At 36.6% G+C, this 25,730-nt stretch overlaps 2 protein-coding genes across 4 annotated transcripts in view; both read left to right on the forward strand.

Moving 5' to 3' along the window:
* Window positions 1-1,490: 1,490 nt before the first annotated feature.
* Window positions 1,491-21,169, forward strand: LOC127639003 (inhibitor of growth protein 3-like). Its single transcript, XM_052120801.1, has 12 exons — window positions 1,491-1,631; window positions 1,765-1,836; window positions 3,027-3,127; window positions 5,932-5,997; window positions 6,249-6,345; window positions 9,213-9,284; window positions 9,394-9,510; window positions 9,927-10,087; window positions 13,173-13,363; window positions 13,729-13,915; window positions 19,002-19,040; window positions 19,957-21,169. The coding sequence occupies exons 1-12, from the start codon at window positions 1,604-1,606 to the stop codon at window positions 20,071-20,073; spliced, it is 1,248 nt and encodes a 415-aa protein (XP_051976761.1). The 5' UTR covers window positions 1,491-1,603; the 3' UTR covers window positions 20,074-21,169.
* A 2,904-nt stretch (window positions 21,170-24,073) lies between these two features.
* The window catches only part of LOC127639062 (cadherin-like and PC-esterase domain-containing protein 1), a 68,184-nt gene continuing 66,527 nt past the window's right edge, over window positions 24,074-25,730 (forward strand). The window contains exon 1 of one of the 3 annotated variants that reach the window (XM_052120899.1): window positions 24,074-24,894. In XM_052120899.1, coding sequence (XP_051976859.1) covers window positions 24,610-24,894 — 285 coding nt within the window. In that variant the 5' untranslated portion in view covers window positions 24,074-24,609. The remainder of the gene's footprint in view (window positions 24,895-25,730) is intronic. The other 2 variants (XM_052120898.1, XM_052120897.1) reach the window with 2 other exon arrangements.

A 25,730-nucleotide genomic window follows, 5' to 3' on the forward strand; every position in this document is an offset into this window, starting at 1 on the left:
CAAGGAAACAATGGTAGTGGCGGTGGGGATCGAACCAGCGACCTTCTGATTAACAGTTATGTGCTTTAGCCCATTACGACTACGCCACCACCACTCCTGTTTCATTTGGTTCTATTTGCTTTCAGAACAACACTGGTGTAATAAGAAAAACACCATTATTAATCCATGAGATTTCCAATCCAGCATATAAAGTACACCCTCCTTGACCTTAACCATGGTCATACTTAAAATGACATTAAACGATTAAAAGAGAAAACATAAACCCACATCATGGGGTTAAAAAATCTGAGTCTATTCAAAATATAAATTAAACCTTGGATTTTGCAGGTATGATTAACTGAAAAGGGCTAATAGTTGATCGGCTTTTGATGCGCGAATGGCTTGCACGCGCAGCGCGTGTCTCGTCACACGTTTAGCTTCCCATTCATCTGATGAAAACACGCTGCGTGATCACGAGGAAGTATTTAATCAAGATATAGATTGGAATGCAGGAGCGAAAAACGTAATATAAATAAAACAGCCTGCTTCTTTATCGCTGTTACTTGCGTGCTGATTCAATGATTACAGTGACATAATATAAGACATATCATATTGATCAGTCATCAAATATGCACATTTGTGACATTAACCTTGTTAACTCATAACAAAAAATTGTTATGTGAAAATTCACATGCAGGATCATGATTATATCATAATCATTGGGGTTTGCACAACATTTTCACTCAAACAGTTTAATATAATTTATAATGAAAAATAAACGATTAAATTAGAGAAATCAGAAATGAATCTAAGGGCACTTGACATACCAAATTGAGTCAGTGCTGCCCTCCTGAGGCCAAAGCTGAATTAAAATGCAACGCACTGAGACTGTTTGTGTCTGATAAAATGTTTATAAAAATAAATATAAAATATAAAGCAGAGTAAATTATTATTACTTATCATCTGAAGAAAAGGGTTGACACAATATGTTACCAAATAAACACACTGATTTCATGCTCTGTTCATTAATAAAACATTTTTTTTTATATACATTTATTAATAAGGAAAACTCTATTTGAATACTAGACCACTCTCTGTTAATGGAGTACATTTCACTCTTTTTCTTTGTTTCCATTTTTTTATCTACCTGTGCTTCATTGTTGTTTTAATAGTAGTTTTATATTATAATTGTTACTTTTTTAACTGGCATTGCACATATTACACTATATGTTGTATTTTTCTCCCCACTGCTCTTTATTTATGTTCATTTGATAAATGCATTTGGCTTTTATCTTTCATTCTATTTGTCTCTCATTTTAATTGTAGTGTCGTTCATTCCAGCTGTCATACCTAGCAAAAGCAAACTTTTCATGTAATATACTCCTCCTGCATTAAAAACGAACAGTCCTATATTTACGATTTATGTTGTTTAAAGAACTACAATTCCCATAAACCGTCTTCTGCGCGACTCCCTCTTTGCCCAATCAGATCGCACGCTCTTGACGCAAACCCCTCCCCCAACTAACATGTTTTTATTCTCCCCTTCAGTTCTCCGCTGCCTGCGACGCCATATTGTTAAAAAACACCCTTTCCCTAAAACGCTCGAAAAACCCCTTCTGCCAGAATGCTGTACCTAGAGGACTACCTCGAAAGTAAGTAGAAGATGTCTATTAATGGTTCGTGTTCATATTAGTTTTTTGGGGGGTATGAGATGCTGTTTTAGGAACGTAAATGTGTCGCCTCTGTTAGACAGTAACGCTCGGCTCTTGTTTTTCTCCCCGGCAGTGATCGAGCAGCTTCCCATGGATCTCCGCGACAGGTTTACGGAAATGAGAGAGATGGACCTGCAAGTGCAGAGTACGAATACACTCCAAACTCACTCTTTTGGCATTAAACATCACATTTACCATTGTGTAATACAGAATGCCATTCATAACGGCGGGGATGTGATGGTGTGGAGTGTGATGTGCATGCATAATGAGGAGGACGAGTGAGTGTGATGTTGCATGCTGATGAGAAGTGCATGAGACCGTGTGAAAGTTGCAGCATGGGTGTAACTCTGATCAGGAAAGATTGGAGACGTGGTTGCGTTGTTTTCTTAAATAAATGCGGTATTTCTACTGTCTACGGAGTATGTTGAAAAAGTTTTCAAACTCCCTTCTGATATTTATCGTCTCTAGTAGCTTTCTTGAATTATGACAGTGGTCATGTTAGTCTTATTTTGTATGTTAGTATTTTTGTTACCTTTTTATAGGTTTTGCATGGAGCATAATTGATTTTGCCATAAAATTCGATCTATTTAGTCATTATTTCTGCAAAATTTAGCTAATGGGGCATTTCTTATTGGAGCAATCATAGCTGAATTTTACAAAATTAAATATACAGTATATGTCAAATGCAATACAAATTATATTTTGCATGAAGAAAATGAATACTATTAAACAAATTTGAATTATGGCATTGAGTCAGTTTAGAATATTTCCCCTCTAATTTTCATTACTGTTATGGATAAAAATCTAATTCTCATAACCATAATTTGTAATAAGAGAAATTATTTAAAGGGCTAATATACATCTCAGTATTATCCGTTTTGCTGATGTATTTTGTTTTACATAAGTTGATTATAAATTCTTTTTATTTAAATAATAAACTATAAACATTTTACATTTCATATTACATATGGTATTATAGTAATGAGGGAGTTTTTTTATTGCATTACAGACTGAAGGGGGGGTCTTGTCATTAAAAGCTCACCTATGATATCCTAAAATAGTTTCTTTATGCAAAATATAGCTAATTCATTATTTTTATTTAGGCGAGAATGGGTGAAAAATGAGATTAACCTTTAAATCCCTTGCGTACATTTCTGATAGTTCATGGTTCACACCTTGTGGGGTTTGAACATGCAACCTTTCAGTTATTACCTCCGTCGCATCCCTAAAGAGTCAGTGATTACCATTACGTAATCACTGACTCAGGCATTACGCATCTGTGTTATTGTCATTTCTGAATGCTGGGTTATTGAATTCTCTTTTAATTTTTTTTAGATGCTATGGATCAGCTAGAGCAGCGGGTAAATGAGTTCTTTACTAATGCTAAGAAGAACAAACCTGAATGGAGGGAAGAACAGATGGAAATTATTAAAAAGGTAAAGAACAGATGACTCCATTCACACTGCTCTAGATCTCGGTTAATCCACAACAATAAAAGTGATATTTCTAGGAGTAACTAATCAATTGTAATAGATAATAAGAAGTAATAGAATAATTGTAAGGAAATATTTAGAAAGATTAGTATCTTTTTGATATTTGGTTAGAAGTCTGTACATTGTAAGTGGCACAAACCTAAGCCAAGCAAAAGTGAACAATTTATTCATGGTTTTGGGTGGATTGCTTGCTCAACCACCTGCTTGGGGAACAAAGGAACTAGGGATGCACCATTCCGATTAGTGGATCAGTATTGGCTCTGGTAATAATGTTTTAGACAGAATAGAGTATCGGTTTGATGAGCCCAATCTAAATCCGATATCATGTTTTAGTCATGATTGTTACTGTCAAGGTCAAAGAATGACATAAAAGAATAATAAGAGTATCACTAAAGTAGTCCATATGACGTGCATTTTATTTAAAGACTCTTGAAGACATGCAATAGCTTTGTGATTCACAAAAGGCTGCATTTAAAAAGTAAATAATATAGTCTGCATGCGCAGCACACTTCGCTGAATCAGTAATTATTATTATTATTTAAGCCAAGTCATTTATATTTGTATAGCGCCTTTCACAACACACATCGTTTCAAAGCAGCTTTACACAAAATCATGCATTAACAGAAAATGAAACCGTAATATCTATAAATAATCTATAAATTATGTAGTTTGATAAAATATGAATGTGAATTGTTTAAAAATAAGTAATTAAATAATAATTGTATTTATAACCCTAGTGAGCAAGCTGAAAGCAACTGTGGCAAGGAACACAAAACTCCATAAGATGATGATTAATGGAGAAAAATAACATTGGGAGAAACCAGACTCACTGTGGGGGTCAGTTCCCCTTTGGCTAACATCATGAATATATAGTGCAAGTCATTGTTTAAAATTTGTAAACTAAGTAGTTAAAGTCCAGTGGTTTAAAAAAATATTTTTTATCAATTGTAAAATTAATGACTAATGTCTTTTGAAGTCCATCCTGGATTAACTGCAGAAGTTCACATATATACAATTGTCTTTGATAATTGGCTGATGAAGGCTTTTATGTTTTCCATTTCAAGAGTGTAGTCCATCATTAGATCGAGGTGATGCAGGCAGAGATCAGTGAGGTGCATAACGGTTCAACCGGCCGGTAATTTCTGTGAGGTCTATCCTAAATCCAAGGTTCAGGCAATGGCAATTGATGTATCCCATGTCTTATTGTTGGCATCAGTTCATCCTCTGAAGTCCATCGTTCTAAACTTAAGTGATGTTTGGCTGGCACCGGCTGCATTTAGTCATCACTCGTTCACGACACTTTGAAGTGGAGTCCCGACACCAAGCAGGAATGGAGCTGGATCCAGACAGTTCTGGTGACCTCAGGATAGGAGTCCCAAGGTTGAGAGGGAAACAATTAAAATAATAATAATTGCATAGATTCCATTCAATTTATTGCAGAGTTATAGATCATGATCACCGTTTCTGGTTCCGGCAGACTACGCTAAAACAGCCTTATTGTGAGTTGATGGATAAATTAGGCGTATGCCTGGCTAAATATATGAGTCTTTAGTCTAGATTTTATCTGAGGGAGTGTGTCTGCATCTCGAACAGTGTAAAGGAGACAATTCCATAGTTAAAGAGCCAAATAGAAAAAAGGATCTACCTCCTTTTGTGGATTTTGATATTCTAGGAACTATTTAACAGGCCAGAATTTTGTGATCTGAAGGAACGTGGTGGAATATAGCATGTTAGAAGGTCACTTAAGTACTGCAGAGCTAGACCATTCAAAGCTTTGTACGTAGTTAACGGAATATTTTAAATAAAATAAAACTAATATGAAATTTAACAGGTATGTAACAATTAATGTAATAACGATAAAATTGGGCTAATATGATCATATTTCTTGGTTCTCGTCAGCACTCTGGCAGCTGCATTTTGAACCAATTGAAGTTTATTTATTGATTTTGCTGGGCATCCACCCAGTAATGCATTACAATAATCTAGTCTTGAGGTCATGAATGCATGAATTCGTTTTTCCGCAACGGAGAGCATCTGCTGTAATTTAGCAATGTTTCTTAGGTGGAAGAATGCTGTTCTACAAACATTGGTAATTTGATTTTCAAAGTACAGATTGGTATCAAATATAACAATATACGTTTTTTGCTGTTGAAGATGATCTAACAGTACATCGAGAGTCAAATTATATTTTAGCGGCTTGTTTTTAGAGGTTTTTTGGTCCAATAATTAGGACCTCTGTTTTGTAACTATGCGATTGAATTTGGACTGATATCCTTTTACAACTCTAGTTAACCAAACAGACAAAAACAACAACAAAAATTATCTGAATGTATTTACAAGTCCAGCAATAAGTTAACAAATATGTGCAAAGAGAACTGACTTTTCTACCAAAGGCATTCACTGGAATTACTATTAATTTCCAGCAGGCTAGTGAGCAAAGTTTTTCCTAATCGGCAACACATATTTTTATGTTGCTTTTTTAAAATGAAGTAATTCATAGTTAGAGGTTTTTGTTTCTTAACACAAAAAGTGTACTCCCAATCAGTTCCACACTGTGGGACATAGATATTTAAAAATAATTAAGGAAAAACCAAACTGGTATCGGATTGGTATCGGCCAATACTGAGAGGGTTCAGGTATTGGATCTGTCAAGAAAAAATGGCATCTGTGCATCCCTTAAAGGAACTTATTTCAATCCTTGTCCAGGGTCTTTTAGAAAAACATCCTTCTCTTTCTGTCTCCATCAGGATTATTATAAAGCTTTGGAAGATGCAGATGAAAAAGTCCAGTTAGCCAATCAAATTTATGATCTGGTGAGTAAAACCACAACAGCATAAGATTTGATGCATCTACTGTTGTGTCAGTACATCATTTGCTACTGTAGGTGGCAGCCAATCACAAATAGTGAATGGTAGGATGACTGTTAGAGCTGCCTTTACTCCCACTGTTTACAAACACTGCTGCCTTTTCATATGCTTGATCCAACATTAATGATGGTACATGCACAAGGCCCTGGTGGGAGAAATCTACTATTTATTGATCTTGTATTTGGGGCTCTGTTTAGGTTGATCGTCATTTGCGGAAATTGGATCAGGAATTGGCTAAGTTCAAAATGGAGCTGGAGGCGGATAATGCTGGTATCACAGAGATCCTGGAGAGACGTGAGTTTGAACGGCTTTACTTAACGAGAGTAAACATAAAAACTAAGGATGTGCCCAAAGCCGAATGCCGTATTCCGAAAGGCACGAGTAATGACTTAAAACGAATGTCGAATTCACCTGTTTGTAGTCTATATTGATTTCTTTTCATGCTTGTATTTGTATCTAATATTCACTGCAAAATGTGTGCTTGACATTTTACAGTTGTTTGACACCTCTTTAGTGATGGGTCTTTTATAAACAATTCGTTCATTTTGAGCAAATCTTTTTTGTCTCGAAAGAACGAGTAGTCTCAGAGAGTGATTTGTTCATTTTGTCATGCGCAAAATCCGTGCTCTTTTTTTCGTTCATTTCACATTGGACTCTGCGTGCAGGCTCTGTACAGGAAACAGAAATGATTAGTTCACCTTCCGAGTCTTCGGGTATGAGTCTTTCATTCATTTTTCACATGACAGCCGCATAGGATTTGTACAGGAAACAGAATTGATTATACTCCCAACCTTCCTTTAATACAAGCGGTTAGTTTGATTGTATTTTTGCCTTTACAGTTTCACAAAGCATTTCTAGTCTCAAATTTTTGATTCTTTATTACTTGCAATATATACGATATATATTTGTGAATGTTTCCGTTATGATGGTTCTTTTCTGTAACATTGAACATCTGGTAATAAAGTGTTAGTTGAAGCTTTAGATTATCGTGATAACAATTTTGGCCATATCGCCCAGCCCTACTTGACAGAAAATATCTTGTAAACACTTCCTGCATTAAATACATTAACTCATCATGACAATTCTTATGATTTTAGAATGTATTTTATTGTCACACTACATGTATTTATCGTGATACAAACAACTGCAACACAATGAACTGGAAGCTGTTAAGAGAAAAATGTACATAATTTGTCTTTAATGCTGAGCCTAGTAGCAGTCACATGACAAATGAATGAAAGACTCCAAAGGCCGAGTCGGGAGGTGAACTAATCAATTCTGTTTCCTGTAGCCGAAATGCTCAAACTGGGGCCCGCGGGCCAAAGTTGGCCCATGGTGACCTTTTGATTTATCCCACCTTGCAGTATATGACAAGAGAGGAAAAAATAGAAATTCCACGTTTATAATGCGGGAAATTCCTGCACACTTTTATTCACTTTACAGTGCAGCTGTAAATTATTAAACCAATAGATACAGATTAATAAATCAAATCAATAAACTTTTTTTTTTTTTAATCAAACTGTAATTCCAGAAGATGCACGAGTAAATCCGCTCTACCTCTCCCTCCCTCTCTCTCTCTCTCTCTCTCTCTCTCTCTCTCTCTCTCGTGCAGCTGTCAGCAACACATTGAGCACTTGTTGAGTTTAGTGTGAGCACACGCAGTGAAGGAGCATTTTTATTTACTGAACTTAAGAGGTTACAGATGTATAAACCTTTCTAAACCTGTTAATTCACATGCAAATGGCATTATACTGCATCTTATATTTATATACGTATATTATACGTTCCTGTTTATAATCAACAAAGCTGTTAACATTGCACGCACAGGGGTTCGTTTATGATTTCTGAGGCCCCAAGCAACCAACCAACATGGGTCCCATTTAAAAAAAACATTAGCTTAAAATATTTTAAATTCATCCTATCAGCCATTGTAGCAAAGTACATTCAAAAGGTTTAATGAAGCAAAAATCTAAAGATAATTAATGTGTGTTTTTCATAATACAGTGATAAAAACCTACATCTATTTTTACAAACACCTTTTTTTTTAATGAACGGTGTGTGCAAAACCTACAACAATTATTTATTGTTGTCCAGTTTGTCATTATAATATGATACAGTATTACTATTATTACCTTGAGGATTTGATGTATACAATAGTAATATATTCCTGTCTTATTTACTTTACTTTCACCTGGAACTTATATTCTGATGTTGCAGTGTATTGTGCATAATGCTGCATCATAGGCAACATTCGTAACAGTAATGTAACCAAACATACAAGGTACGGCAGACCCTCAGCACGCTAGAGCAGAAGTAAAATACATGGCTGCTTATCAAGTGCTGAAACTTTGCTTGGTGCTGAATAATCTGGAATAATGCTAAACATTGTAACAGTCACCTCTTTTCAACCTGAACTTGTTCAAAACATTAAATCTTTCTGACACCTGCTCTAAAAATAAACTAGATGCAGCACAATGAATAAAACAGAATGTAGGTGTCTCGACATGCTTTTTTTTAAATATTTTTTTTTATTATTAACTTGACATGGTGTCTAAAAATGTGCCGGTCCTGCGTGAGACTTGGAAGGAACAGTGAAATGTGGTGCAGCAGTCAAGGACGTTCGTCCAGCGCATGTTTACATAGGAAAAACACAACACCTTGTGCCTCAAGAATAATGTTGTTATACTGGACGTATTAATGTCATAAATATGAGTAGAAAACACACTTAACGTAGCCCACTTATTCAGCTTCATCTGGTTAAAAAAGAATAAAATAATAGCATAATAATAATAATTATTATTATTATAACATTTTAGGCTACTATAATGAATAAGCATGTACAGGGCATATTATATTTATAGAAACTAAAAAATGTAATGGAGTAACATTTAAAAATGTGATTTTCATTTAGTTTTGACACTTCCAGTTTATACTCCGCCCATATCCGTTTCTATCCGAATACAGATTGTTTTTTCAATAGGAACAGATGCAGGTAATGGCTTTGCTGCACACCCCTAATAAAATCTTACAATGCCTCGTAATAAAAAGAGAATGAAGCATTTTTTTCTTAATCTTAAACAAACAAACTCTTCTATGCAATTCAGACTTTGTGCTGATTTCCTTTCTGAAGCTGTTTGTAATGTAAATTCGACCCTTTTCAGGATCACTGGAGATGGACAGCCCCTCCCAGCCTGTCAATAACCACCATGTCCACTCGCACACAACTGTTGAGAGTAAGCCCTGCCTCCAAGCCCTTGCCATCTTTCTTTTCTCTCACTCTCTCCATCCCCAAACTTGCTGTCCCTCTCCTCTGACCTGTTTCATGTGTGTTTTTGTTGACAGAGAGGAAGTACAGCACACCAGCCCACCACACGACTGAACACGTACCAGAAAAGAAGTTTAAATCAGAGGCCCTGCTCTCTACACTCACATCAGATGCCTCTAAAGAAAACACTCCAGGTAAAAAACACTTGTCCGCTCACACTCATTCATTTACGCTCAAGAGCACATCAGGAACAAAACGTGTATTCTCACTTTCTCTTATGAGTCGTATTTATAAAAACACATGTCACATCTTAATATAAACCTGATATTACCATACTTTGTTTCTTGTCTAACAACTTGAATGTGTTAAAATCAAAATCTCAGCACATCTGGTTAAGGCCTGGCTTATGACTAGTGTCATAGATTACATATGCATCTGTAGAAAGCACTGATTCCACTAAATACATTTTACACTGCAGAATTTGTATTAAAAGTATATGTTTTGGTAAGGTGGTCTTATAATTTACTGACTAGTGCAATGAAATAATAATAATAATAAATTTTTTTTTTGCTTTGTATGACTAATAAATGTGATCCTGTGCGTGTTTCAGGCTGCAGAGTAAACAGCACATCATCCTCTAACAGCGTCTTTAACGTAAACTCCTCCCAGTCTCTTACCTCATTCAACCTGAGCCCGCTTCCTGCTGGGCCTGCCGTGGGGGCCGGGGCTATTTCCATGGCAGCAGCCCAGGCAGTACAAGCCACCGCTCAGGTAAAACTACCAACCCCCCCCCCCTTCCACTCCAATTCTAGATCTGTTTGTACACCCCTCCCAGGGTTCGTACGGGTGCTTGAAATCCTTGAAAATGCTTGAATTTTGTTGTTGTGTTTTCAAGGTTTGAAAAGTGCTTAAATTTTGGATAAAATGCTTGAAAATGCTTGAAATTGTATTTTTTCCCCACAACAAATACCTATGTGACTGAATAGTCTGTTTATTAAATGGAGAAATAAAATGTTAGAGAGCCTAAAATGAAAACTGCGGTGCGCGCTTGCATGTGTGACTGGCACTGCGATCTGCCGCACGTGTGACTCCGCTGTCCGCCCCCATGATGAAACCACTACTGCAACATGCCGGTAGGTTGTCGTTTCAATGAACGTTGGCTGGAAGATGTGAAATTCAAATCATGGATTAAACGGGGACAAACCCCACGAGTTGCCTCGTGTAAAGTCTGCAAAAAAGACGTGCAGCTTTTCACAATGGGCGAGTCTGCTCTCTCGAGTCACATGAAAGGTAAGTCATAAACTTTTCAATTAAGTCAACTGAAGTAGCCTACTGTACACATTAGCGCCTATTTGTTTACGCTAGTAACTGCTAACTTAGCTAGGAATTCGCATTTTGTGACAAGTACTTGGTGTGATGATGTAATGTTAGTATTGCATGTCCGTTACACGTTCATTTGTGAACATAGCCAAAGTTACAGCACAGTAAATGTAACGTTAACTACCCGCAAATTAAAACCTGCAAACGTTAGTCCAGTGCATAACAACAATCGTTGATTGCTGAACAGAAATCGTGTCAGATGGAGTGTCATACATGCAATATTTACACTGCTCTATTCCAGTAGATAAATGTATATGTTTTGGAAATGAAATTTTTTTATAATAATTAATTCATATAGGCTATTTATCAGGCAGGTGCACTGTCAGAGTCTTCTGGGTTAAAATGGAATTACAGGTTGTTGTTGCACTGTCTCAGATTTTGTTAAAACCTTGTCTATATCAAGAATGTGTGCCAAAACCAAGGCCTGTTAAAAAAATTCTTAATTTTTTCAAATCCTGTCTTATTTTCAGCCCTTGAAATTACTTCAGTTTTAAAGCCTGGAAATCACATTATCTGGGAAGAAATATTTGTACATTAAATTAATATAATGAAAAGTATTATTCACAGGCAGCCCACATTTTGTAGGGTGGAAGACAAACATGTAAATATGACTGAACCATTACAAGTTTGTACGGCATGCCCTGGATTTGGAAAAAAGTGTGAAAAGACTGACATTCAGGGTAGCATAAACTTTGAGCAAAATCTAAGAGAGTGCAGCAACTGTTTTCCTGGATTCTGTCTGATTTGACACAGAATGACTCAGCTGCATGTCATTTGGCTCAAATCCTCCCATTCAGTGCTACTCTCCATAGCTGTCTTACTGTATGTTATGAACCATGAAGAGATTAAACATTTTAAAGGTGATAATTCAGCATTTATACAGCAACATAGTTAACTGACAACTGTAATTTTCAGCATCTTACTGATAATTGTTGAGTGATTTTTGTTTGGGGTAATTGTTTTTACATTGATTCAGGCAGGTTAGATAGTAAGCAAAGTCTACTTAGACACTGATACATTTTGAAAAATAAAACTTGTGATTTGCTTAAATATCTGATACTTCTGCTGCTATTACAAAACACAATTTTGGCTGTTTATAGCATTTAATGCGATAAAAACACTAAATATTAATTTTTACTATGTATTGGTATGTAATTAACGGTGGTGTAAGGTGCTGTAAAAAGCTGTAAAATGGACCTTGAAAGTGCTTGAAAAGTGCTTGAATTTGATCTTGGAAAAGGTGTACGAACCCTGCCCTCCTCACTTCTCGTTTCAACTGTTTGTAGCCCTTTTTTATATTTGTTATGGCTGTCAATCAATTAAAATTTTTAATCAAATGACTTGGTGTCCCGATTAATTAATCGCATATACAAATATTTGCTGAGAAAGCCCGTCATATAACAATAATTCAATATATAATGATGAAATAATGATACATAGTTATCTTTAAATATTTAAAAATTATATAATATATATATATATAAAATAAAAACATATTCAGATAATTAAAAATGCATTACATTCTTGTGGCAGAAGAGTTCGTCATTAATAAGACGATACAAAAAGCTGTTTTAGAATACAATGTATTGTTTAATACCATATTACTGATCATAAGTCAATCATTGGCATACAGTTCACAGCAATCCATTTCACAAGTGAATTTGTCAATCAGTTCGAGATTTATTATGAGGGCTTGTTTAAGGATCCGTCAATGAACAGCTGCGTCAGACATGCTTGTGTAGCGTCTTGGATGCGTTGCATCATAAACATAACATTTGTAGGTCACTGTGTCAAGTTAAATATAGTTTAATACTTAGAACACATCTTGAGATATCTTAGTTTGGATTTGCGCTCTCAAGTGTTTTGAACACAAGAACGTAACGCATGTTTGTGTTGTGCTGCTGCTCAAGGGTGTGCATGGCAACTGCGCATTGCCAAGCAGCTGAAGTTTCACTTACTGCCCTCTGGAGTAAACAGGTGATACTACAAGCTTGCATTTCTCAGGAATCTTCCACATTACATTCCAGGGTGCATTGCACTTAATGGCGTTAATTTTTTTAACGCGTTATTTTTAGTCAAATTAACTGAATTAAGGCGTTAAATCGACCGCCCTAGTCAGATTGCATGGCATTCAGCTCAAGTTAATTTCAAAGTTCACTTCACAGAGGCCCTTCTGATATCCTATGATGTTGTGCGGGAAATCACATCAACTGTGCTATCATTTAGGATTTTTCATTAGAAGCTTTTTTCTTTTTTTCCATTTTGGTCCAGCGAGACTCTTTTCCATCAGCGATTGTTTTTGTGTTAGTTGTTTTCTTCAGCTTATATAATGTTTTTTTTTCTTGGCATGATAATGATACTTTTAAAAGCATCTACACACTTCCTGTGGGTTTAAAGCGATTGAATCAGTCAGTGTATAAATGAAAGGTCATTACTGCTGTAAAGGTGTGACCTGTGATATCTTTGTGTGTTTCAGATGAAAGAGGGGAGGAGAACGTCCAGTCTCAAGGCCAGTTATGAGGCTGTTAAGAACAATGATTTCTTGGGGCAGGACTTTGCTCTGAGCAGGGATTCCAGTGGTTACACGTCTTCTGCACTGGCTAACACACTCACACAGCCCCTCACTTCCAGTAACAGCACAGACTCCCGCACGGGACGCAAGACCAAGTAAGATACACACTCTTACTCCCTTTAGATTTTTTTCTCCAAATCCCCCATTAATGTCAAAGACAATATTTTTGTACCCCCTCTTGATCTTGATGTTTAGCTGTTTTTAGCATTGAATACATTATTATTGTATTATAACTTATTTCAAAGAATTTAGTTAAGTTGTCTTGCTGCCACCCTTGAAAGTATGCTGAGGTTGAGCCCTTCCAAAATTGGTTTTGTCTTGTGTAGTCCTGTTTTCATCCTTTTTTACAATTTATCTTCTAATGGCTCATTTTATGTACTAAAAATAAAATATAAGACTCATTTCATATGCATCTATGATTTTATTAAACCGAGTCTCACTCTGGCATTTACTTTTATAGAGGAAACACAAAGTCTTCCAACCACCAGTCCTCTTCATCCTCCTCTTCTTCCTCCCTGTCGTCCTGCTCATCGTCCTCGGCATTGGCTCATGAACTGGTTCAGACCACCGTCACAGAGACGGAAACCAGCAGCCAGGTGGACTGGACATATGACCCCAATGAACCCCGATACTGTATCTGTAACCAGGTATGCTTTCTTTGTCTTTCCCTCAAGTATTATTGTGAATTCTTAAAGTCTGGTTGCTAATTTGATGCTAATAATTATTGCTTCTTGTTGCTTGTTGAGCCATGTTACTCGTATAAAGTTGAGTCTTCTTGCTTGCTTTATCAGAGGCAGATGCGCTGTCATTATTTTTGACATTTTTACGACACTGGTTACCGTGTATACTAACCAAAGAGAAAGATGAAAAATTCCTTTATTTCATTTGTTTGTGTTTGTTTGTATAGACCATTAATGCATAATGTGGGCAAGTTCAACGAACTGAGTCTCTTTTACACAATATAAGACAATGTCTCCTCACACAACAGCACTCGAAGCTTGAGAAAAAGTAGTGGAAATTCAGAACAGGACGAAAATAAGTTAGGAAAATAGTTACGATTTTTGTAAAACTAACAGAAATATGAGAGTAGAAATAAGCTTACAAACAATCGCTCTGTACTGTTGTGTGTTATGCAATTACATTTTGTCATAGTTCCTGAATACATAGAAAGCAACCCTCTACGGACACATTGGAGAAAGAATCGCCATTGGGTCATACATTTTTGTTTTTACTCGCCAGACTTTTGAGAACATGTAAGAGTAATGCAACTGAAAAAGATATTAAGCAAACCGAGAAGTGGGCATTTTCACATATATATTTTGATCAGTTTAATCACAATTTAGCTTTTGTACAAATGTATAAATTTCACATTCTATCAATTTATATGATGTCATGAAATTGCATTTTTAATTATACACTCTTTTGTCATTATTTGAAATTTCAGACACATTTTTAGCAAATTATTCACAAGGTTGAACCTACTAATGAAAGTAGAGTTACAAATAAAACAATTAAAATAATTGTAATGATTACATTATAAAGCTTATCATTTAAGTGCTACTATATCAAAACTACTATGCCAAATAAAAACACACACATAAAAAAAACATTTTTTGATTTGATTATGATTTTGTAAATATTTATGCTTTTACACATTTATTACACTTACTACATTTACTACATTTTGTACAATTTTTGTTTATATGCACTTACATTGATATCTGTAACAAGAACTAAATTGGTACTGTCTCTTTAAGTGAGACATGCAATGAAAATGAGGTGCCTGGATCTCATCTTTGGATACACCATAGACAAGGGTTGCTCCAATATCAAAATTTTGGATTCGGTACGATACCAGCCCCAGTACCTCGGTATCTATACTAACTTGATACTTATGCAACAAATTACAAAATTTCAGATTTTTGAAGAAATTACACATTATTTGTATTCTACTTTATTGACAAAAAGAACTGCATAAAGTCTTGTAGATACAAATTATGCCTTTTCTGTTTTAATTTTTCTGGATTCCATGTTAAATGTTTTATTGAAATCTCCAGGCTGCAATGGAGAAAGGGTTCATTTGAGAGTTCACAGACATTTATACACTAAAGACACTGGCTACTATTGGACACACTCCATGAGAGAGAGTGTGTGTGTGTGTGTGTGTGTGTGTGTGTGTGTGTGTGTGTGTGTGATGGATGGATGGATGGATGGATGGATGGATGGATGGATGGATGGATGGATGACAGGGCAAAGAGGCGCCTCATACTGTGGTGCACAGCGCATGTGACTATTTCATTAAATGACATCCTTCTGCTGTTTAATGATCTTGGCCATATAGAGGCTTTTTATTATTATTTTCAAATGGTCTTTGATTTCTTGTCCAATCTCAAGTTATATTAAATTTTGCTAATGGCGGCTTTTTGGGGCGGCTGTGGCTCAGCTGGTAGAGTGGGTCGGCTGCTAATCGCAGGGTTGGCAGTTCGATTCTCAGCCCACACGACTCCACATGCCGAAGTGTCCTAGGGCAAGACACTGAACCCCAAGTTGCTCCCAATGGCGTGGCAGATCTGTCGCCATTGGTGTATGAGTGTGTGTGTGAATGGGTGATTGGGACACAGTGTAAACTGCTTTGGTAATCTCTAAGGTAAAAAAAGAGCGCTATATATGTGCAGACAATTTACCATGATATTTTGTTAGTAACGGTATACTGCGCAAACGTACAATAAACTGAGCAAAGCTAAAATACATTTTTACTTGCATAATGTGTATGACTTTTACAATTATTTATTGTACACATTCTCAAATTGAAATCTACAAGCTCACGAGTTTGATGTCAGGAAAGACATCAGTATGACGAATAGTGGTCATATTGAAATTCACATGGTATCACCTGTGATTTGATAACATCTTTACCTGACTAAGAACTTGCCAACATCAAGGAAGAAGCCACTGCTCCAAAACCATCATTAAAAAAGCCAGACTACATTTTGCAAGTTCACATGGGGACAAAGATCTTACATTTTGGAGAAATTTCCTCTGGTCAAATTAAACAAAAATGTTACTGTATGGCCATAATGACCATCGTTATGTTTGGAGGAAAAAGGGTTGAGACTTGCAACCCGAAGAACACCATCCCAACTGTGAAGCATGGGGGAGGCAGCATCATGTTGTCGGGGTGCTTTGCTGCAGGAGTGACTGGTGCACTTCACAAAATAGATGCCATCATGAGGAAGGAAAATGATGTGGATATATTGAAGCAACATCTCAAAACATCAGCCATGAATTTAAAACTTGGGTCTTCCAAATGGACAATGACCCCAAGCATATCTATAAAGTTGTGGCAAAATGACAACAAAGTCAAGGTATTGGAGTGGCCATCACAAAGCCCTGACCTCAATCTGATTGAACATTTGTGAGCAGAACTGAAAAAGCATGTGCGAGCAAGGAGGCCTACAAACCTGACTCAGTTACCCCAGTTCAGTCTGGAGGAATGGGACAAAATTCCAGCAACTAATTGTGAGACGCTTGAGGAAGGCTACCCAAAATGTTTGACCAAAGTTAAACAATTTAAAGTCAATGCTAACAAATACAAACAAAGTGTATGTAAACTTCTGACCCACTGGGAATGTGATGAAAGAAATTAAAGCTGAAATAAATAATTCTCTCTACTATTACTCTGATATTTCACATTCTTGAAATAGTGATCCTAACTGACCTAAGACAGGGAAGGTTTTCTATGATTAAATGTCAGGATTTGTGAAAAGCGTAACGTTTAAATGTATTTGGCTAAGGTGTATGTAAACTTCTGACTTAAACTTATATATATATATATATATATATAGCTAGCTCTGGAAAAAATTAAAGGACCACTGCAAAATTACTAGTTTCTCTGGAATTACTATTTATAGGTATGTGTTTGAGTAAAATTAACATTTTTGGTTTATTCTATAAAGTACTGACAACATTTCTCCCAAATTTCAAATAAATTGCTGAAGCACCCCCAGATCATCACAAATCCTCCACCTGGTTGTCTAATGTTTAGACGGAGACCAGGAGAGGCCTTCAAGCCACAGTGTCTCGCCCCCACTGTGAAATTTAATGAAGGATCGTTGATGATCTGGGGGTGCTTCAGCAAGGCTTGAATCAGAATAGAAAGGTAGAGAACATGCCAAGATGCACAAAAGCTGTGATTGAAAATCAGGGTTATTCCACCAAATACTGATTTCAGAACTCTTCCCAAGTTAAAACATTAGTATTGTGCTGTTTACAAATGAATATGAACTTGTTTTCTTTGCATTATTCCAGGTCTAAACTGCATCTTGTTTGTTATTTTGACCATTTTTAATTTTCTGAATATAAATGCTCTAAATGACAATATTTGGAATTTAGGAGAAATGTTGTCAGTACTTAATAGAATAAACCAAAAAATGTAAATTTTACTCAAACGCATACCTTAAAATAGTAAATGATAATTTTGCTGTGGTCTCTTAATTTTTCCAGGGCGCTATATATGTATATATACATACACACACAATAATTGTAGTCACTGTGGTATTTGTTTTGTACATGTTAGTAGGGGTTAAAAATATTTTGGTTTGGACAAGTTCAAAAAACATGCAATTGATTTATTTTTTTCCTTTTTATTTTTTCAGTTTCAACATTTATTTTACAATTTGAGTGTGCATGTTTGTGTGCTGTTCAAATGTTTAATTTCAGTTCATAGGTTTTTGAGTCTGTGGAATAATATTTTTTTTTGATGGATGTCTAAATCAGAAATGTTTTAGTTATAAAAAAAGCGAGTAAATTAATGGATATAGCAAATACAGCTTTCATTGTATTTATTTCAGTGTGGGTCCCAGGTAAACACAAAACATCATATTTGGGTACTGGGCTTAGAAAGTTTGAAAACCCCTGCTATAGATGATATGTGAAGCTATAAAAATATATCAGATGTTTTGATATTTTCATGAAAAAGCACATTTTGTACAGGTCATTTGGAAGATCCCTGGGAAAACGTCTTCATATTCTTGATTAAAAAATTATTAGTTTTTTTTACTTTTTGAAGTTAAAGATACATTTGTGTACAATCTTATGTATTCAAGGTGCAAGGAACATATTTTAATAACTTTTGTAAGGCCACATGACATTTTTAAAGTCATTAAATATTTTGTAAAAATACGTGTTTTTAACTAGATTTGTAATAGATTCATAATTTTATAATATTGGACAACCATATTTGTCAATGGCTCTTTTATATTTAATGTTTTTCTCAAGTATTTTATCTGCCTCAGTTTCATTGTGTAGAAACGAAATCAACCACGGCTGGTTTTAAATATACTTATTTTCGAAACACCCCCAGTTCTAACACAGGATCATAAATTCAAATTAAAAAGCTCTTCAGAGAGGTGAAGTGGATCACTTCAATCCACATGCTGGTTTACAGATGAATTGTGTGCGTGCACGTGTGTGTACAATGTTTTGTATGCGTGCAAAAGAATTGTCTTCCCCAAATACATTTGTCTTATATCCTCAAAGTAATATTGCTTTTGTGTATCAAAAATAGAAGTGTGTGTGTGTGTGTCTTCAAGTAGACATCAAAGACAAAACTCGCTGAGAATCTTTGTTTTTGGAGGCGTGTGTATGCGTGCCTCTGCTGCAGCTGTGTGTGTGTGTTTATCTCTAAGCTCGCTCTCTCTCTCTCTCTCTCTCTCTCTCTCTCTCTCTGTGCAGGTGTCATACGGAGAAATGGTCGGCTGTGATAACCAAGATGTAAGTCACCTCATCATCTCCAGAGACACACACCCATGTTTCTTCTTCAAAGAACAGACAATATGCTATCTTTTACTGGGCTCTGAAAGCTCTTGTGCTTTCCATGTACTTGCAACGAGACCCTCGGGCAAGCTGAGATGATGTCTAATGATAAGAGCAAACCTCCTCTCTATTAGAAATAGTAATCAGTGTTATTGTGCTCGTGTTCCAGAAAGAGAAAATGAAGTACGCTGACAGCTGTTTATATAAATTTCATTTTCCGTCTGCTTCAAGGGCAAGCACATCACCAGAATGGACAAACTGAGGATGTTTTCAGTATCAAATTGGTCTGCTATCTAATGGTTATTTTTTTGATTGTTGAAGTCATGTAAATCTGTAAGTTTAAGCATAGTGTAGATAGAGGAAATTATTGGTTTGATCTTAATCTTAGCCTGAGATGGCAAAGGAGATGCATGTTGCACACAGAACTGAAAAGGACTTTCTTGATCTGCCAAGCTAGTAACTGATTGGCTGGCCTTGCACAAATTCCAGTAAGAAAAGCAAAGGCTTTTTATATCAGTCCAGCTGGAAACAAAGTCGTGCTTACAAGGTATCGGGTTGTTCAAACACCTTTTGAGGATGAAATTATCACTAATCTCTGTATTTGTAAAAGTTTACCAGGTTAGTGGTTTTATTTTTTTTATACTGGTCTATGATTGTAGTATAATCCATTTCAGTTAACCCATCCCTAAACAGCACATGAAACGAAAACGGGATTGATCACTTTACACGTCGATCAGTTTGTCTCTTCCTGACTAAGTGGGCTGCTCTAGGCAACAAAAAGCTGCAATGTGGACCAGGTCTTTTGCTTTTTAGTCAGATATCTGGCTATGTGAGATTAGTTTGATTCTGACTCTCTTCCTGTCTTTCCTTTCAGTGTCCTATCGAATGGTTCCACTACGGCTGTGTTGGCCTGACCGAGGCACCCAAAGGGAAGTGGTACTGCCCACAGTGCACGGCTGCCATGAAGAGGAGGGGAAGCCGGCACAAATAAATCCAGAATCATTACTGCCTCCAAACTCATAAATGACTGCCCCATCAACCAAGACTCATCTGCACTCCATAAAAACTCTCTCCCAAGATGCAGAGAGCGTCGCTGAGAGTGTACATGTTACGTTTTCATGCAATCAGGGTTTTTGGATATGTGTGAGAGAGATGTGTTTGGCTGTGGCTGATCTGTTAGTCAACCTCAGATCATGAGTTTTACTCTGTGAATCCATCTAAAAGCCCACACTGCCCTCAAGACTTCATGTTTTTAGTTTTTTCATCTTCATCTCCATTAATCTGTATTGAAGGGGATGTCCAAGTTGTTCTTTGAAAGGCCAGTGTGTTTTAACATTCAAGACATTCCTCGGCTTGCCATGCTTGATGATGACGCCTCTCGCATTTGGCAGCTCCTGCTAATTCGTACTGGCAGAGAATGGATTGACATGATGCAGACTGAGAATTGTAGTCCTGAACTGTCTGATGGACTACAAAACCTTTGAGACATTCAGTTGGAGCTCTGACAAATCTTACAGGATGCTGATATGAACCGATATTGATGATGACAGCAGTGATTATTATCACTGAATCCTACAGTTCATGTTGGTCGTTAGTGAAAACTTTCACTGGATTATTTGTGTGTAATTGATAGATGATGTATTGTGCTCTGCTTACAGGATCAAAAGTTCTTAATTTTAGCAAGGAGCTCTTAAGATGTACAATAGGAAAAATGAACAACTGTGACGTGTGTGTGTGTGTGTGTCTGTGTGTCTGTCTCTAGCCTGTACTGCACTGAAGTGGTGATGCAAAGTTTGGAGAGAAAAAAACATTAAAATGATCAAGAACTTTTGGTACTCGCCATCTCAAAGGATGTAAATGCTGAAACCAAAACTGCATTGATTGAAGTTTACTGTGCTTTTCAAATGTTGGAATTTAAAGGAATATTATGGGTTCAATACAAGTTTAGCTTAAAGAACAACTGTTTGTTGCATAATGTTGATTAACACGAAAATAATTTTAATTTGCCCATCCTTTGCTTTAAAAAAAAAAAAAAAGCAAAAATCTGGGTTGCAGTGAGGCACTTGCAATGGAGGTGAATGTGGGCCAATTTTTGAAAGTTAAAATACTAACTTTTTCAAAAGTATAGCCACGAGACATTAACAATATGTGTGTAAGCGTGAGTTTAGTGTGATAAAATCTCTTACTATCCTTTTCTGTGTGAGGTTACAGCCAATTTTACAACTTTGTTGCCTTGATGATGTAATATCAACAAACCCTATAAATGACTATAAAATTACAATTTAAACAACACAGTTCAAGTTTACAGCACAAATAATTTGAGTTTTAACAGGGAAATTATGAATTTTTTCTAAAATTATAAGCTTCAAATGTCTGCCTTTTAAACCCTCCAAAAGTCGGCCACATCCACTTCCATTATAAGTGCCTCACTTTAACTTGAGTTTTGCTTTTTAAGAAAAGGAGGGACGAGTCAAAATAAATTGTGGTAAAAACATTAGGCTATGCCACAAATGCTGTTGATTGAGCTTAACTTTTAATGAACTTTTATATATCTTTTAGGATATTGATTATATACTAAAATGCAGCGTGGCCCTACTACCGTCGTGCAAACACAATGGCAAAAACAAATGAACAAATCATAAAACAATGCCAAATTCTGAAATAAAACATGAAATCAGAAAACAACGGCAAGTCAGTCGAAACGGAAATGGTAGGTACCATAGCTTCTGATCTGATTGGCTGTGTGGATGATAATGATTGGTTCACTGATTACTTTCTAATCAAAAGATCACTGACTGAAAAAAACGAATCTTTCGGAGTGGTTTCTCGCACTGTAACAGAGAGCAAAAACTGCAAGCGGGATAAAATTACTTTTAGGTGCTTTCAAATAAAAAAATTTAAAAGCATGTAACTTAAGAAAAAATGCACATTTGAATGCTAAAACTGAGCATTTCAATTTTGGAATGGTGCCAAACACTGATGAAGCCTTCAAGCTGATCGCATTCTTGTGCTAAACAAAAGGATAGATTCAGCGCGAAAACTAAAGTTAAACAGAAAGCCAACGTTTCGAGATGCGTTTTAAAGGTTGAAGTTCTCTGTAACTTTACATTGCATCTAAAAAAAACAGCCCTCCTGCCAGTTGCGGGCTAGGGGGTGGCAGTGTCCACCATGGGCCGAAGCCTGGCCACCTTACTCGCAATTGCTGTGTTAGTAATTTTTTTGGTCATTTTTGGCACAATTTAGTTCTTAAGAGGTGAAATCATCTCTGTACAAATGTACAAACTTAACATGCGCACACCAAGGTCGCCAAACATCTCTGTCCCAGGGTGTCACTGTATCCACCCCCTCCCCCCACACAGACTGATCGCTTGCCCCTGCCTGGCCACCCTTTTGAAAAAATCGTGGTGAAATATAGACCTTTGTCTAGTGTGTGAAAAACAAAAGGTAAATGTTATGTGTTCAAAAACGTTAGTGCGAACATCCCCTTAGGTGGAGGTCTATGGCCGTTGTGTCTTGCCCACTTGTCATGTCATGTTTAGTCATATAGCGCTTTTCACAAAACATAATTTCAAAGCAGCTTTACAGGAAATCATGTATTAACAAAAAATTTAACTAATATCTATAAAGTCTTAAGTCATCATTGTGTAGTACGATTAAATACGATTGTAAATTGTGTATACAAATTTAAGAATTCTATTCAGAACCCCAGTGAGCAAGCTGAAGGTGACTGTGGCAAGGAACACCAAACTCCATAAGATGTTGTATAATGGAGAAAAATAACCTTGGGAGAAACCAGACTCACTGTGGGGGCCAGTACCCCTTTGGCTAAACAACATGAATATAATGCCAATATTTGTAAACAAAGTAAGTTAAAGTCCAGTGTTGAAATTTTTTTTTTTATGTACTGTAAGATTAGTGATTCATGTCTTTGAAGTTCATCCTGGATGTAATTGTCCTTGTTAATTGGCTAATGAAGGCTTTTGTTGGCAATTGTTAGTCTATGCATTCCATTTCAAGAGTGTAGTCCATCATTAGACTGAGGTGATACAGGCAGAGATCAGGGATGCGAAACCAGTTCAACCTGGCCGGTAATTTCGGTGAGGTTTGGTGTGGTCCATCCTAAATCCAAGGTTCAGACAATGGCATATGGAGTATCCCTTGTCTTATGGTTGGAGTTGGCATCAGTTCATCCTCTGAAGTCCATCATAATAGACTGAAGTGAAGAGCTAACAAAACGTATAAAAAAATTAAAAGCCACAACATGTATGTTAGATCCAATACCAACTGAGCTCTTAAAAGAGGTATTCCCTTTAATCTCAGAACCTCTTAATATTATTAACTCCTCGCTATCCTTAGGACATGTTGCAAGAACCTTTAAAATGGCGGTTATCAAACTGCTTATTAAGAAGCCACAGCTTGATCTTGGAGAATTACAGACCAATTTCAAATCTACAATTTATATTGTAGAAAATACAAGAAAAGGTAGTGTCCTCCCAACTATTTTCATTTCTACAGAGAAATGGTGAAAATATGAACAATTTCACTGCCACTGTTACAACAAATCGGACATGCCAATTCTAGACACAATGTCCTAAGCTAATTAAATGTCATTCTAGTTTTGGAACCCCTGTCAGAACTGTTATGATTATGAATTTGCATTTTTTCATCTAAAATGCACTTTCAGGATCTTCAAAAAGAATAATTTCAATTTGCTGTCATCCCCAGTATCCGCTTTTTAAGAGTCTTTAAATTACTACTTGAACAACTTTTCCTTTATTTTCAAAGAGCAGCAGCTGGATATTTGTATGCCTGTGTAATCCAGACTCCATCCGTGAAGGGGACTTTTGTTTAGCTTCCTTTTCGCTCCTCTCCGTATTAACGCAAACCAGGTGTACAAAGTTACCATGAAATCAAGAAAACACATTCCTTTCTTCTTGCTTTAACATACATGAGCATGGTACCGTTTTTACACGACGTGGCAAGTTAACAAGAACTTCAACGGTAAAAAAAAAAAAACAAGTCTCGAGACTCCTGCTTTCCGCTCTATTCGTGGCACGGCGTCTAGTTCTTTTACGGCGTGTAGTGAACGCCCCCCTTAGTATGAGAGACACAGCTTTGAAGCGGTTTGGTAAAGGGAGGCAGACGCTTTCTGACTGCGCGGCGCTGTGTGAAGGAGGCGTGTCATCAATCTCAGTCATGAGGCACCTCCACTCGGGAGTGTTTTTAATCAACCGAGGGACTCGGCATCTTTGAGACAAGAAAGGAGCCTTTAGAGAAACTTTTCACTCTGTTTGGTCACAGACCGCTACATTGAGAGGATACGACCAGCTCTGACGCACGTCGAATTAGTCATATTGGGAGACCGCTTCAGAAGATGCGTTAGGTTTAAAGGACTCAAGTTTTGCAATGACCCTGTCACGAAGTTGTGTTTCTCATATGTGCGCTTTTAAAGGGCGCATTGGATTCCCGAAGTTCGCGTTGCACGACGCGTCGTGATCCGTACAGGGATGATGCGGGCACATTCCCAATGGTATGTCTCTTGACTCAGTCCGGGAATATTTGTGCAGTTGTGGGAATGCTTTTCCGTGGGATCTGGACGCTCCGCCGGAGATGTTGCACGGGTCCCCTTCTGCTGCTGGGGATTGCGCTGGGGCTCTTTTACCACACCTTGACTATTGACCGTGACAGCAACGAGTTCAAGTCCAGTCAGCGGGACCAAAGGAACAAATCAGTGGTGTCTGATTATAAACTACTGCTCAAGCACCCAGAGAAGCTCATATCTCTTCTGGAAGCATCACAGACTGATAGCTTTGTAAGTATGGCACTTTCCTGTGCGTTTGAAAACTGCCATCATTCCCCCAGTAATATTATAAAACAAGTATTGATAAATGCATTTATTAACATATATAATTTAGTGTATTTTTAATATTTTGCATTAATATAAAGACACAATACAGTGTATTTTATGTATTAGATTTTTATATATATTTGAATAAATTAATTAAATGTTAATCAAAAAATGATGAACACATTAATAATGATAGTCTAATAATCAGACATTATTATAAAGTACTACTGAAGAACCCAGAGAGACTAAAATCTCTTCTAGAAGCATCACAGATGAATAGTTTTGTAAATATTATGCAACACCTTTTTAGATATATGCTTGAAAACGACTGTCTCTAATAATCAAACTTAGTTTTTATTAATTGTTTAATTTATTTATAATATTTATAACATTATTTTATTAGTGCTATAGCCTTTGTTAAACACAGTGGATAGGCCTATAGATCATTTATTGTTGATGTACTGATGTTGTATAATGACTTTGTTTATGCATTTGCATGTTCTTCTGATTTGAGGCAAGGTTGGTGTGTTGGGATATTTGTCTTCCCCCTGTTCAGCATGAAACCTGTGGTTTAAAATAGCCAGCCAGTTTTGTTTATTTATGATGGGTGTCTTTGTGGGGGTATTTTAGGAGGAGAAACTCAAGGCTGGACATCCACAGGTCTAAGAGACCACATGAAGGAGGAGTTATTTATGAGTGCACACATGCTTTCGTTGGAGAGCTGGGATGATTGGCATCAGCAGGGAAGAATTATAGTAGGATCTAAGGGGAGATACCATCAATAAAGACTCCTGTCATGC

This window comes from Xyrauchen texanus, chromosome 47 (assembly GCF_025860055.1).
Source record: "Xyrauchen texanus isolate HMW12.3.18 chromosome 47, RBS_HiC_50CHRs, whole genome shotgun sequence".
NCBI lineage: Eukaryota > Metazoa > Chordata > Actinopteri > Cypriniformes > Catostomidae > Xyrauchen > Xyrauchen texanus.

Excerpts from the sequence above, each read along its gene's own strand:
- LOC127639003 (XM_052120801.1), top strand. The coding sequence starts at position 1,604 with ATGCTGTACCTAGAGGACTACCTCGAAA. Across the intron at positions 1,837-3,026 it reads GATGGACCTGCAAGTGCAGA|ATGCTATGGATCAGCTAGAG; the intron begins GTACGAATACAC and ends AATTTTTTTTAG. Across the intron at positions 9,511-9,926 it reads CTCTAAAGAAAACACTCCAG|GCTGCAGAGTAAACAGCACA; the intron begins GTAAAAAACACT and ends TGCGTGTTTCAG.